The sequence below is a fragment of the Typopeltis vanoorti genome, chromosome 22, assembly GCF_054136105.1.
Source record: "Typopeltis vanoorti isolate ZY-2024b chromosome 22, IOZ_Tvanoo_1.0, whole genome shotgun sequence".
Taxonomy (NCBI): Eukaryota; Metazoa; Arthropoda; class Arachnida; order Uropygi; family Thelyphonidae; genus Typopeltis; species Typopeltis vanoorti.
The window spans coordinates 80,504,579-80,520,630 of NC_143570.1; the positions used below are offsets into that span (position 1 = coordinate 80,504,579).

The 16,052-nt window shown below is 35.2% G+C and overlaps 1 protein-coding gene across 5 annotated transcripts in view; it reads left to right on the forward strand.

Moving 5' to 3' along the window:
* Window positions 1-16,052, forward strand: part of ebi (transducin beta like ebi) — a 253,321-nt gene that overhangs the window by 192,508 nt on the left and 44,761 nt on the right. For all 5 annotated transcript variants that reach the window (XM_090412349.1, XM_090412345.1, XM_090412347.1 and 2 more), the window contains one exon: window positions 15,013-15,140. In XM_090412349.1, coding sequence (XP_090268475.1) covers window positions 15,013-15,140 — 128 coding nt within the window. The remainder of the gene's footprint in view (window positions 1-15,012; window positions 15,141-16,052) is intronic.

Sequence of the window (16,052 nt, forward strand, 5' to 3'; positions counted from 1 at the left end):
CACAGTTCTCTCAATTACAAAGATTGTTCACGCTGATCAATACTACAGAATTTCTTACTAAATAAATTTCTGGTATCACTCAGTTACACTCTATATTTAACACTTAGCAAGCACCTATAACATTATTAATCGTGGCAGTTATTGCTTCAAGGGGAATTATTTTCAACTTCTAACTTCGGCTAAATTCAGTGAAACGCCACAGTAAATGTAAGGACATTCGAGACGGAACTATCACTTAAGCCTTCACACTGAAATAAGTAAAATAGAACTGTTCTTACCAGGATTAATCCTCAGCACATCAGATTCAATGTGAGCACATTTTCAACTTATATTCACTTATTACTCCGATGGAACACTATTTAAAAGAATTCTTTGAGGAGATAACTGCATTATTATTTATCGTGCTACACAATTCTTGATGGCTTACTATAGGGCAGAATAATTAATCCATGTTTACTACTGTATAACAAATTATTGAGCTTTGTACAATCTTTCTTTAAAGCGATATAGGAATACGTAGTAATTCTAAAACTTAGTGGATTTATTCTGAATCTTCTAATCTGCCGGTCTTTTAGTTATCTCATTATGGCACTAAATTCCTATTAATGCCACCGCTGACTTTACTCTCAGCTATCTATAAGTTTTCTCCTCGTCTTCATACACTTCTGAATGCTACCCCCTTAAATTTCCTGTCCTTCAGTCTTCTTGTTTACTTTTACCTCTCGCTTATATGCCTTCCTTCTTCCCGCCTCAAACTTGTTCAATCCATCCAACTCATTGATTTTCTCTTCTCCCAATTATCGAAGCTCACGCCCTACGCTCACTCGTTCTATTTTATTTCTATCTCCATGGCAATGATAAAAACAGAACATAAGCATTAGCGTTACATAAGGTTATACCTTTACACTGAGTAATGAAAAATAATAATAAAAATATTATAGTTACTTAATTTTCTCTTTCATTTCATTTACAAATAATAATAATAATAAAATATATGTTACAGTTTATATAAGGCACATAAAAGTTACATATATAGAATTTCTCATAATATTATTGAAGGAATAAAGTAATAAGATAAATGTTATTTACTACAGAGTCCTTTCAATAGTATAATACACATTAAAATTATATAATTAAATAATAGCCAATAAAATTCAAGGATAATACACGAATAATAAATCTTAAACAAGGGACTAACAATTAATATTTAAACAAATCTTCCTTAGTATATGGTAGATTATGTTAAATGTGAATGAAGAATAAAAACATACAAAACAATTGCATTCACAGTTTAACACTAAGGCAAATGGTGTGAAGTCATTAGCTTCTATATACAAGTTACCCCTCTCCTGAAAAATACTTCAGGTGCAAACTTTGTTTGCTTCCACTTGGATAAAGGATTAAACTAAGTATATAATTTCTTGTATCTTTAATTTATTTCAATTATATTCTTGGTTTCATCCTTTATCCAAATATAAGCAAACAATGCTTGCACGTGAAGTCACTTCATGACTGTATTTACTTCAGTATAACATGCCCTCACGTATATCTCTAAATTCATGGGATACTAAGGCAAATGATGTGAAATCATTAGTCAGAAGTCAAAAATAAATGTTGGAACGTCCTTCTTGGATCTATGGTTCGACATCTTGTTATAATGTTGTTCTTAAATAAATCAATTAATTGCTTTATTAGGAAGATGATATAGTTAGTGGGATAGAATGTGTAGGTTATAGTGTTTAGGAGGGACAGAGAGAATAAAATGGGGGGAGGGGTATTATTGATGATAGCTGATGAACTGCAGCCAAGGAGAATTGAAGTTGTATCACAGGATAGTGAAAGGAGCTCATTTGAGGCTATTTGGTGTGAGATTGAGACTGGCAGAATAAAATATACAGTTGGGTGCTGCTATAGACCAGGTTATGGAATAGATGGTGGAGATAGTATGCATAGGGAAATTGATGAAATGAGTGGAAGGAGGGTAATTATTATGGGGATTTCAACTATGGTAACATTGATTGGAAGAAGGAGAGGACACATGTGAGGAAGGAAAAGGATTTTATTCAATTATTAAGGGATAACTATCTGAGACAGCATGTAATTGAAAATACTAGGGGTGTGAGAGTGCTTGACCTGGTAATAGCATCTGAGAATTTGACTGTAATGAATATGACCATGTTGCCACCTATTGGTGAGAGTGATCATAAGGTCTTGACCTGGGAGGTGGCTAAAGGTGCGGAATTTTCAATTAAGACAGGGTATATGTGGAATTATCGTGCTGGCAAGTATGACAAGCTTAGGAGATTGCTTGGATCAGTGCCATGGCATGTACAACTGCAAGGGCTTGATGTCGATAGAGCATGGGAAGTGGTCAAGGAGCATTTACAGGAGGTTATGGCTGATTGTATACCTAGGGTCCGAATAGTAAAACAAGTAGGGGTTAAATGGATGAATAACACCATTAAGCTTGAGCTACAAAAAAAGAAACAACTGTGGAGGGAATTTAAAGAAAGGGGTGACCTGCAGGCACACGAATGGTATAAAGTGCAGGCCAGAAAGGTAACGAGTGTGGTAAAAAAAGCAAAAGCGGATTATGAAAGGAAACTAGCTTTGCAAGCAAAAGAGAATCCCAAACAGTTCTTTCAATATGCTGCAAGCAAGAAAAAAACTATACATGGCAAAATGATTTTAAGGAATGACGATGGTAAGGAGGTTACTGAATCAGTCGATGTAGTGGAGTTACTGAGCGCGCACTTTGCAAAAGTATATCATCCAGGTGGCGACATTGAAAAAATGAAGGAACCATTAGTTTATACGGGAATTGTGATGAATGAAGTGGAGGTGAACAGTCAGTCTATTACAGAACCTTAATGTGAACACATCTGTGGGATTGGATGGTATACCGGCACGGGTCTTGCGTGAAGCGGCTAAGGAATTATCAGTGCCCTTGACCATGTTGTTTAATCTGAGTCTCAGGTCTGGTTTAGTCCTGAAGGTGTGGAAAGAGGGGAAAATAGTTTCACTGCATAAAGGAGGATGCAAGACTACGGATGCAAATTACCGACCAATCAGCATATCAGGAGTCGTCGTCAAGGTCTTGAAGAAAGTAGTCAAGGGAAAAATACAGGAATGGATTGATGAAAATGAGATACTGTACAGGGGACAGCATGGCTTTGTGAAGGGTAGATCATGCTTCAGTAACTTGCTCAAGTTTTGTAACAAGGTGACGGCTGAACTGGATAAGGGAAATGGGTTTACAGTGATACTGCTGGACCTAGCAAAGGCATTTGACAGGATACCACATGGAATACTAATCCGTAAACTACAACATATGGGAATGGATATAGGGTTGGTGAGATGGATAGGTGGTTGGTTGGTGGAGAGATATCAAAGAGTAGTTTATTCAGGAGTAGAGTCCAAAAGACGGCCTGTGACTAGTGGTGTGCCGCAGGGTTCTGTTCTTGGACCACTGCTGTTTAATCTGTTCATTAACGATATAGGGAAGGATCTAAATGGAACAATTCATTTGTTCGCTGATGATGCAAAGTTGGGTAGGGCAATAGTGAATGCAGAAGATGTCAAAGTCTTGCAAGATGACTTAGATAGATTGGAGTTCTGGGCTAAGGAGAATGGATGTCAATTTAATGTGACAAAATGTAAGGTTATGCATTTTGGGGTGAAAAGATTAGCAGCAGTATACCACATTGGTGGAACTGTACTCCAAGAGATTGATGAGGCCAGGGACTTGGGAGTGTTGGTGGATAGGGAGATGAAGTTTAGAGGGCACATTGCAAAAGTAGCTAAATCAGCTCATCAACTCACTTGGTTGTTGAAAAATACCTTGACAAGCAGAGACAAGCAAGTTATTGTACCTCTGTACCGAGCCTTGTTAAGACCTCATCTCGACTACTGTGCCCAGATTTGGTCACCTCGGTTCCTTCTTGATGGGCAGGAGGTGGAGAGGATCCAGAGGCGAGTGACTAAGATGATAACAGGTCTATGGAATGAACCATATGAGAACAGGTTGAAGATTTGTGGGTTGCAGAAACTAGTTGATAGGCGGAAAAGGGGAGATATGATTGAGACATTCAAATTGCTAAAGGGATTCTATAGGATTAATTCAGAAGATATTTTTGAGATCAGGACTGGTGGTGGGAGAACTAGGGGACACCTATTGAAGCTGGGCAAGAGTGTGGTTAGCAGGGGTGTTAGAGCTGGGTTCTTTACTTTTAGAGTGGTAAATGAGTGGAATAAGCTGCCAGAGTCTGTTGTGGGTGCTATGACGGTGAACGAGTTCAAGGCAAGGTATGATAGATACTGTGAGAATGAAATCGCATAGTTGTGTGGACATGATGTTTAGGGCCTCCGTCGATGAGTCTAAGGACTCCTGGAGTCGCCCGAAATAATAATAATATCTCGCACCCCTAATTTTACTTTACGAAAGAAGAAATGGAAAAGTTTCACACATGAAACTTTTTACCTTGCACAAAAAAAGTTTACAATTTTAAGAAATAGATAGTGAATGTTATTGTGGACGTTTCAGATATTTTGAATTCGGTTGAATAGAATCAGCATTTCAACTCAACAATCGTTAGCTTGCCTTTGTTGAGTCGTGTGACATTTTGTTAATACCACACCAATCATATGTGATCCTGGTAGTAGTGATAATGAATAGTAGATTCTTGGTATATAATACCCATTTTCAGTTTTTAAAATCATGGCGATCTTTTATTCCTGAATATAAAAGTACAAGCAATAACAAAACTGTTTTTTTTTTTTTTTTTTTTGAATTTAATTACAGAAGCATTGTAACTAAAGATTCAAATATGTCGCATGATGAAGGTGAGCAGCCGATCGCTTAAATAACGTTGATAATTAAAATTTGAATGCATTCATTTTATAAATAATATGAACAATAATAAATTATAACGAATGCTGAGAATTTAATTATAAATGTCAATTTAATTTTTTCCTGAAAACTTGACTTTCTGGAAATCCCCACATATGTCTTGTGCCACGATTTTTTAACTTTAATTTTTGGGAAAAAGTGCGAGTTACATGCGAGTAAATACAGTAGAGGCTAATGATTTCACATCGATTGCCCTTAGTATCCCATAATGTATACATATCCTTACAGACATTACACGTCTGTAAGGATATCTGCCTCCATATACAAGTAGCCGATTCGTGAAGTGACCACACACACACACTGTTTGCTTACACTTGGATAAAGGATTAAACCAAGAATATAATTTCTTGGCATCTTTAATTTAACCTTTCCTATTTCTTTTGTCACCCCTAAAAATTCATTCCATTCGTATCATTATCATCTTTACATACCATAGTTGACTATTCAAAATTAAGTGGATATTGAATACTACATTATTTCTTAGCCAAATAAGAAACTCAAAGATAGGAAATCTAATCTAAGAGTTTCATGCCGAATATAGAAAACTATAAAGTTCGGCGAGTCCAAGCATAAGCCAACACCTGGTAGTGCAATGCTAGGGCAACTCATAGTAAAGGTGGAGTAAGCTCTGATCACTGTTCTTAGTATTTTCCCATAATGTAAAACACAGCTCCTAAGAGATGTATTACTGTTCTACATTATGAGAGAAGGTCACTACCCAGACTGGGTAGACCTAGATGTAATGCTAAAGTTTCAATAGTCAGAACTTTATTTCTTTACTGTACAAGTTGCCAAAAGGTGCGCAAATACAATTACTGAAATAAGGCTTCACTTCGGCGAAGTAAAATTATTCAAAATTAAGTGAATATTGAATATCACATTATTTCTTAGCCGTATAAGAAACTCAAAGATAGGAAATCTAATCTAAGAGTTTCATGCCAAATATAGAAAACTATAAAGTTCGGAGAGTTCAAGTGTGAGCCAACACTTGGTAGTGCAATGCTAGGGCAACTCGTAGTTTTCTATATTCGGCATGAAACTCTTAGATTAGATTTCCTATCTTTGAGTTTCTTATACGGCTAAGAAATAATGTGGTATTCAATATCCACTTAATTTTGAATAATTTTACTTTGCCGAAGTGAAGCCTGTTGGCTCTTATTTCAGTAATTGTATTTGTGCACCTTTTGGCAACTTGTAAAGTAAAGAAATAAGTTCTGACTAAACCTTAGTATTACATCTAGGCCTACCTGCTCACTGATGAGACCTCAAGAAAGGTCGAAACCGGTCTGGGTAGTGACCTTCTCTCATAATGTAGAACAGTAATACATCTCTTAGGAGCCGTGTTTTGCATTATGGGAAAATACTAAGAACAGTGATCGGAACTTACTCCACCTTTACTACGAGTTGCCCTAGCATTGCACTACCAGGTGTTGGCTTATGCTTGGACTCGCCGAACTTTATAGTTTTCTATATTCGGCATGAAACTCTTAGATTATTATTCGGCTAAGAAATAATGTGGTATTCAATATCCACTTAATTTTGAATAATTTTACTTCGCCGAAGTGAAGCCTGTTGGATCTTATTTCAGTAACCATAGTTGAACTTTTGCATACATTCTTTCTGTTATCCCATGATGATCTAATTTCCCCTGACTCTCTTCATTAGGTCATATCCCAGTAATCCCTGGAAAAATTACTGTTTAGTAATTTTTCCAGGCTCCTGATGCCAAATCCATTCAAAATTTTGTTACCCAATGTCAATGGTTTCAGTATATGTTTTCTCTACATGGAGACAAAAAAAATGCATGTTTTTTTGCAAAGCATAAGATGCAAAAAAAAAAAAAAAAAAAGTTGCTTTCCAGGTGATTTCTCTTTCTTAAAACAATGTAGAGACATTTTAATTATACTGAATGTTAAGAATTAAAATGTTCATTTTGATGAATTATGGAGAATACTACCATGTTAAGAATAATTACTTTCATTTCCTGATGTTTCGACCTTCAAATTAAGGTCATCATCTGGAGCACACACACACACATATACAGAGACAAACTATGTTACAATTCAAACAGTATGCTGAAGTGTGCAATGATTTGATCAACCTACTGCCCTGTCTTCTGGTGGGAAAAAAAAAAAACTACATGAAAGCTATATCCTACTGTATTTTTTATAATGTGGTCAGAGAACAAATTCGTATAATCTTTTAACACAGCAATAGTGGTGGCCTAATCAATAATTTAACATAAGTTTGTTATATTAAGACTAAGATCTTGGAGTACTACAGTTCTAATTATAATTTATAATCATCTCTCAGAACAAAAGGTAATGTTGGTAGAATATGTGGCATCCATATTCTATGGAGTTTTTATACCATCGTTAATGTTAAGATTAGGGTGGTTGATAAAACTTTTACAGGTTGGCCTCCTTAAATTTGTGCTCATACACTCTTTTGGTGCGATGTAAAGAACAGATACCCTTTCCAGTCAATTCTATGTAAAGTATCAGGAATCATGAAAGGCATATTTGCCGCAGTTATTAAATCTAATGTGTCACTTATGTTCCTTTTTCTCGATAGAAATTGTGCATCTAGTTTTGCCTATATAAAGCAAATTACAGATGCATTGAATACGGTATACCCCAGGGTGGACCAGGGAAGGGAGAGGATTCTTGGAAGAGTTGAATAAGTTCTTTAATTTTTACAGGAGTTTTAAAAATGACATTAAATTTGCATTTCTGTAGTATTTTATCTGATGTCCCTTTAATGTACTGAAATGGCCATAATTTTATTGTAATCTAGTTTATTTTTATTATTAGGTGTAGTCTTGTGAAAAATTTTGATGATAGTATTTTTGCTGTAGCCATTTTTTAGGGAAGTATTGCTGATATTTTTTAATTCATCCTTAAGTGCTTGCTCATTGGAGCAAACTGCAAAAAGCTTTGTTTTTTAGTATGTTAATGACACCTGATTTGTATGTTGAGTGGTGGTAAGAGGCTGTGTATATATATATATTGACTCGTATCTGTAGGCTTATGGTAAACAGAAGGAAGGCTTGTGACAAGTGTTTGGAAGTGTGTTCTGGCTTTCAGTTGTGAATTGTGTGCATTTGTTTGGATGGCTCAGGAAGTTGTCTCAAGTCTGGCACCTGTGTAGCCACATAATGAAAACATTGTCAATGTACCTAAGCCTGACTTTGGGTTTTAAAGTAAAGAAATTTTGAACATATTGCTCAAAAGCTTCCAGCAGAAGGATAATGGCGAATTCATGGCTGTGCCTTCTTTTTGCAACTAAGAAGTTTGCCACACAAAATAACCAGAATGTATTACATTTGCAAAGTTGTCTTAAAAAATGAGAAATCTTACTCTGTTTCCTCATGTCAGTAAATCATCATCTCAATTTCTTCCCAATCTATTGTTGGGCAAATGCCTCTTCTTGCTTCTTCCATTTTGGCCAATCCTGTGCATCTTTCCACCATAAATGTCTATAACATCTTGTTATCTCATCATTTCATCTTACTGCTGGTCTACCTGATTTCCAATAACCAGTTCTTGGTGTCCATTTTATTGTTCTCTTTGTCCATCTGTTGTCAGACATTTTCATCACATGTCCTTCCCAGTGCCATTTGTTGCCTTTTATTACTAATGCAATGCCCATTACCTTTGTTTGTTTCCTTATCCAAGTATTATTCTTTTTTATCCAAACAGGTTATTCCAAAAATGGATCTTTCTGTTTCTTTGTGTTGTTTTCAGTTTCTCTAGGTTTTTAGTCAGATTCCAGATCTGACTGTAGATCTTTCTTTTTAGGCAGTAATTGGAGACCGCAGTATCAAACTGACCCCACATAATGAAAAACACATTCCCTCTCACACCACACTATGCTGCATACATGCAAGCAAAACCGTTTTATTGCAGCATCAAACACAATATCTAACTAAATACATTTATCCTAACATCCTCTTTCAAATTTTTGGTTGCCAAAAATATGTAATAACATATTGAAATTGATTTTTAATTTCTTTTGATTAATATAGGTCAAATTGATTTAAAATCTTGCTGCCAACTACAGAACGTTCCTACATAATAACAAATAAGGCTGTGTGGAGGCATTCTCTCATTTATATTTGACTTTTTAATCATCCCCCTTCACATTTATACCAGGAAAATCTCATTACTGGATTTCCACATATGGTAAAACTGTAGTCAAAATGTGTTTTACAGTAAACTATATATTTAGATTATAGATGTCCTCAGAAATAGTTTCATATAATGAATTGTATTAATAATCATGCATTTTCATAACTCTTCTTCTTTTTCCTGGAAATAATTTCCTTACATTTAGATTTGCATTTCAGAACATGAATTTTGAATTCTTTTTTAAAGTATGTGACATTTGTGTTCCAATTAAACTAATACTCAAAATCTTTCACTATGAACCAGTCGTATTAAAATATAGTGATTTAATCTTGTCACACTTTACTAGGAGAAATTTGGTTTCAGTAACTATACTTCATTGTTTTTTGCTTTATCAGTAGTGCATTGATCATAGTACAACTTAAATTGGTTTAATTTCAAGTGATTAAAAAAAAAGGTTTTGATTATTAGCAGGTAGTAAACATAATTAGGTTTTTAATCTGCTATACCATGCCATGCCATGAGAAACATGGCATGGCATAGCATAGCAGTTAGTGTAGTGTAGTTGTGTTCTCCATTTTAATGTTCTTGAAATGTTAATTTTTGTTTTATTTATATTTCATTTATATATTTTTATTTAATTTTTTATTTATTTATTTATTTATTGGGGCCTATAATAAATATACTAATTTTACATTGACTTAGATTAGCATTCTGGGTAGGCTGTGGGTTAGATAATCTGGAAACCCTAGAGATCAAATGTAACTTTTTCGATCTACTTCAGGTCTCCATAGAAGCATTGACGGTCTGACACAAGGTGACAAAATTCATCTTTCACCTAAAATTATTTGCAAACATTCATGCCGCAATAGGTTTTGAATATGCAGCCCATTGGTTAGAGAGTATGTTATCCACTTGGCTAACCAGGCTGGCTTACTGCTACCTTTATTAGCTAAATTGAAACCAGATATTATATATTCTATATCATGCATAAAGTGGAAGAACAAGTATTATTGCATGTCAGCTGCTCATAGAAAAGAATTGGTAATTTTTGAGAAAGAGAGAGAGAGAGAGAGAGAGAGAAAGGTTTTAGATTGATGGTTTAGTATAAGTTGAGAGTTAGTAAAGAAGAAAATATGAGGTTTATTCTGATTGAACAGAACTGCAATGACTGTTTTCTATAGTTTCTCCTTTCCCAACTACCCATATACAGTACTAACGTACTATGAGTTGATCAACCACCTCTTGTGTATAGACCCAACATAAAAAAAATCCTCTTTTTTTCCTATTTTATAAAATACCTTTTGCAGATATTTTATATTTATATCGTATCTGGAAAACAGAAGGCAACTGATAAGAATTTAGCGAAATTTGTTCCAATAGACCAAGTCTATATATCATTTCAGAAGTATGTGTAATTTTCATTGCATATTTTGTGCTGTATCCCTGATAAGCTTATATAAAAAAAAAAAGTTGAATGTTTTTTCCTCTATTTGATAATTGTGTATTTTCATAATGCTTTTTGAGATGTCAACCAAGATAGGGAAGCCCATACAGAATAATATGTCCACCCCAACGACATGCCTCCCCAAACCATTGCATTATTTCCACAATGAGTGTCTCTTTCATAGATATTAGAGGATGATAACATGTTCCTATCTGGATCAGAGCATGCCTTGTATCGCTTTGTTGAGCAAATCGGAATTTGTCTGTAAACAATGCCAACCCTGCATTGGTTTTGAGTCCAGTTGACATGGAATCTGGCCCATTTCAAACATTCTCTCCTCTGGTATTGGGATAGTGGCATGCAGCTGCTAGACCACTTTCCTGACCTCTTCTGCCCAGTGGAAGCAGATACCATTGTTCCTGTTGCTGACACTAGTCAGATCATAGCTGATTTGAAGTTGCACTCCTGTTTCAGTGAACAGATAATCTGAAATACTGGTCACTCACTGTAGTTGTAGCCTGTGGCCTTTCTTCACTGTACCTCTTGGTAAGCAGATACCATTGTTCCTGTTGCTGACACTAGTCAGATCCTAGCTGATTTGAAGTTGCACTCCTGTTTCAGTGAACAGATAATCTGAGATACTGGTCACTCACTGTAGTTGTAGCCTGTGGCCTTTCTTCACTGTACCTCTTGGTAAGCTGTCTGTGACTGTTAGAATTGGTTTCACAGTTGTGAACCATGAAACTACTCACACTCACATGTAGCCATCTGTCTACCTCTGTCTGACCATCCTCTAGTCTTACGATGGCTTGTCACTAAATCCATTCAGGTGGCATGCATTCATAATACATGTTCCATTTTTCTTTCAGAACTTGATTGATTGGTAACCTCATTGATTCTTTTCTCCCAGCCTAAACAGAGAAGAACTATATCTATGTTCTCTTTCACTATCTTGTCATTCTAATCTTTGCAGTTAGTAATATATCATGGAAGATGTCCTTGTCATGAATTTCCTGATAGAATTCATTGATTTCTCCTTCCGAGTCACTTGAGATTGCATATATTCAGGATGTAATCTTTCGATCGTCTTTTAATAGGTATAATTCTATATGACACTCTCACACACACATACATTAGATGTAATGTATGTGATATTAGATGTAACTTCATCTTGTGGTGACAATAAAACATATCTCTCTTTTGCTTTCATTTCCTTCAGCCAGTTCATAATTTTTTGTGTGTTTCTGAGATTTCTGATATATTTATTTCCATATTCAGAAACAAAAGTAGAGTTTGTTGCCATGGGTATGTTGGGATCTCAGATTATAGACATTAGTGAGCCCCGGCTATCAGAATCAGACATATTAACTGTGTCAGTTGTAAAGGGTACAGTATTTTTAGGAAAAATAGATAGGATAGGAGAGAAAGGGGGCATGCTGATGATGATATCAGTTATCTGAATCCAGTTACAGTGGAGACCTATGATTGTAATACTAGTAACAGTTTTTCATGTGGCAGTGAGTTTGAAGCTGTCTGCCGGGAGGTGGAATCTAACAAGATCAAATGCATCATGGGGTGTTGGAGAAATGATGATGGAGAAATGCATCACCAAATAAAGATGATGGATGTGAAAAGAGTAATCATAATGGGGGACTTTGATTATCCAAACATTGATTGGGTAGCAGTAAAATCTCATGAGTAGAATGAAAATGTTGCAAGACAACTTTCTCAATCAGCATGTGACAGGAGGAACGCTAGATCAAAGAGTGTTAGATTTGATTATAGTGTGAGAAGGTGTTTCATTTAATGGCATAGCTATTCTGCCTTCTGTTCATGACAGTGGTCATGTTGTACTCACTTGGGAACTGCCTAAGTTTATGAATCTTCCATTCAAGAAAGATTACATGCCGAACTACAAAGTATTTCATATAATTTTCTACAAAGCAGAAAATTATGACCAACTGAGGAGTATACTTTCAGTGCAATGGTATCAGTTGCTGGATGAGAAGAATATTGACAATGCATGGGAAGCATTTAAAGAAATACATAAGTGATGCAATATCAGAATGTGGCCTGAGAGTTCGAAGAATAAATAGACTAGAAGTCAAATGGATGTGTAATCTTATCAAGCAAGACATTCATAATAAGGATGATATCCATTACAAAAATTATAAGCAGCAGACCAGAAAACTCACAACAGTTGTATGGAAAACTAAGTCTGAGTATGAAAAGAAATTGGCTCCGAAAGCTAAAGATATCACCAAAGAATTCTATCAATATGCTGCAAGTAAAAGAAAGAATATATAGAAAAGAATAACTCTACTGAATGCAGATGGTGTGAGGGTGACAGATGCAGAAGAAGTTGTACTACTAAGTGCCCATTTTGCTGAAAGCTATCAACCTGGTTTATGCAACTCAGTGTTGCTTACATGGTAGCTCACTGCTACCTCTTCACTAGATGAAGAAACTCAGCACTGGATGAAGCTTTGCACCACCTTTTCACAAGGGTGGTTGAAAGACTGGTGTATCTGGCTATTCGACCTGTCAGTAGCTCTATAGTAGTGGTGATGATTTTGAAAAAGTTGGTTATGGTTCATATAGAGAAATGGATTGATAGAGAAACAATACTTTGCAATGAACAGCGTGGATTTACTAAGGGAAGGTCATGTTTGTGTAACTTGCTCACATTCTATAATAACGTTACCGTTGAGTTCAATCTGTACATACATTAATGTACAGATTGAACTCAACTGTACCTTCATTAACTGGGAAGGATTTGACATGTGGCATACAGCTATTTGCTGATGATCATGATACAAAGATAGATATGGAGATCAGGAATGTTGCTGATATGCAGTAGAAGAATGATGTGAATAGGCTGGAATTGTGGGGATGAGAAAATGGATGTCAGTAAATGTAAAGGCATTCACTTTGACATAATTAGCTTTCCAATGGATATTATATTATATTAGTGGGATTATGCTAGAAGAAACTGATCAGGCTAGGAATCTTGAAGTGTTAGCAGATAGGAAGTTGAAGTTCAGGGACCATACAGGAAAGATTGCAAATGCAGCTCAAAAGATAATTGCAATGCTGAAATGAACATTGACATGTAAAGATAAGGATGTCGTTTTGCCTCTTTACAAAGCTTTGATAAGACTCATTTGGACTACTGTGCACAGGTCTGGTTTCTGTTGTGATTCTGATACAGTGAAGAGCGAGTGCAAAGGAGAGTGTTAAAAACAGTCTTTTTTGTACTCAAATAAAATATAATATAAAATAAAAAAATATAATATCAGGATTACAGAATACTAATTATGAAGACAGACTGAGAATTTGTATACTGCAGACACTAGCAAACAGGAGAAAGAGGGGATGATTGAGACTTGCAAACTTCTAATAGGGTTATACAGGTTTTCAATTGATGAAATTTGTTTTTTTGTTGTTATGGAGGGTGGGGAAAGGACAAGAGGGCATCCTTGGAAGCTGAGAATGAATACTGCTAAAAAAGGGGGTGAGTGAAATCTAGACTTTTCTCTCATAGAGTGGTACATGATTGGAATGGATTGCAGATATGTATATAAGCAGTGTGAATGAAATCAAAAATCAAGAACAAGTATGATGGCTGGTGCGTGTAGTATGCGGCCTCCCTCGATGAGTCCCTGACTCCATGGAGATCTTTCAATAATAATAATAATAATAATATTCATAATTTCTAAATACTAAATTACTAAATATTGACAATGCATGGGAAGCATTTAAAAAAATACATAAGTGATGCAATATCAGACTGTGACCTGAGAGTTCGAAGAATAAATAGACTAGAAGTCAAATGGAATGTCTTATCAAGCAAGACATTGATAATAAGGATGATATCCATTACAAAAATTATAAGCAGCAGGCCAGAAAACTCACAACAGTTGTATGGAAAACTAAGTCTGAGTATGAAAAGAAATTGGCTCCGAAAGCTAAAGATATCACCAACGAATTCTGGTGTTTCACATTATGGGAAAATACCAAGATCAGTGAATGGAGCTTGCTCCACCCTTACTATGAGTTGCCCCAGTGTTGCACTAACCAGGTATTTGCTTACTCTTGGACTCGCCAAACTTTATATATAATTTCTATATTCAGCATGAAACTCTGAGTTTCTTATTCGGCTGTGAAACAATATGGGATGTAATATCCCTTAATTTAAATAATTCATTATTTAAATAATTCTGTTTATATGTTTCCTAGTTTTCTTATTGTTATCATTCTCACACATTTCACTTACCCATTCTCCCTCCTGTCTTTTGATTGCTCGTTGATAATAGCATAGACCATATCACTCTAAAAATATTAGCTGGTCTGAAGGTTTTTACAAGACCTAAATCAGAAGTAACAAAAATCTTTGCAATGTTTGTTTCATTTCTGTGTTGGCATAATTTTGCTTTTAAATTTTACTGTGCTTTCTTTCTAATTATATTATGAGCTTCATTATTTATTTTTGATTTATTATGATTTTACATCATAACTATTTATTCTAGATATGGAGTATGAAACAGGACACATGTGTACATGATCTTCAAGCCCACAATAAAGAAATTTATACTATTAAGTGGAGTCCTACTGGCCCTGGCACTAATAATCCAAACATGAACTTAATTCTTGCAAGGTGAGTTTTATGAAATCATCAAGCAAAATGCTGTGTCCTAAAGTAAATTTAATTAGTAATTTTTGAAATCCCCCAAGATTTTATAGACAGCTTCAAAAAATAAATAAAATAAGATTTTTTTTTCTTTCAAATCTACTATGACTTCTATAAGTAATGCTGAATTTAGTCTATCTACTAGAAGGAAAATACAGCTAACCCTCCTATAACACGGTGCTGAGGTTCTCATAAAATCTTATGCGTTGCAAATCCATGTTATACAGGACTAAGAATCAGTACAAAAACAAGGGGAGTTAAGTTCCAAAAACACACTGTTTCATTTTTTTATACTCTCAGACACTTAATAAATGTCTTGCAAACTTTGATACAAAAATGTCAGATAATATACTTTAATTTAATCTTCTTCATTGTTGCTCTGCTAACAACAATTAAATGAGAGCATTTTCTCTGTTGCCAAATATCTTTACCTTTTGAACTTTCTTCGGCAGCATCTCAATTTCATGTATCTTTTGCTCTCTTTAAAACAGAAGCAATCTGGGTTTGTTTACATTTGCTTGAAAGATCTTTTAAAATTTCATAGTATGGAGCTGAGCATTTTTGAAACTCCCTTTTTGAACTTTCATTCAAAGATTCTGTACTAAAAAAAAAATAAGATTCTGATTGCCTGTTGAAGTTTATGCCTTTAAAATTTGAAACTTCAAAATTTCCATTGCTTAATGGTCAAAGCCTGTATAACTGAGAGAAGACCTCCACATAGCCTTTAAAGGAATGTGATAACTGACCAAGGTTTCTGACATAATGTCCAATCCTCACCTTTTCATAGTGCACCCTGTTAGGTATCTACCTGGATACTGAATGATCAAGGATGGGCTGACAATTTGGGATTTGGCCGACCAAATTGTATTCTTATTGGCT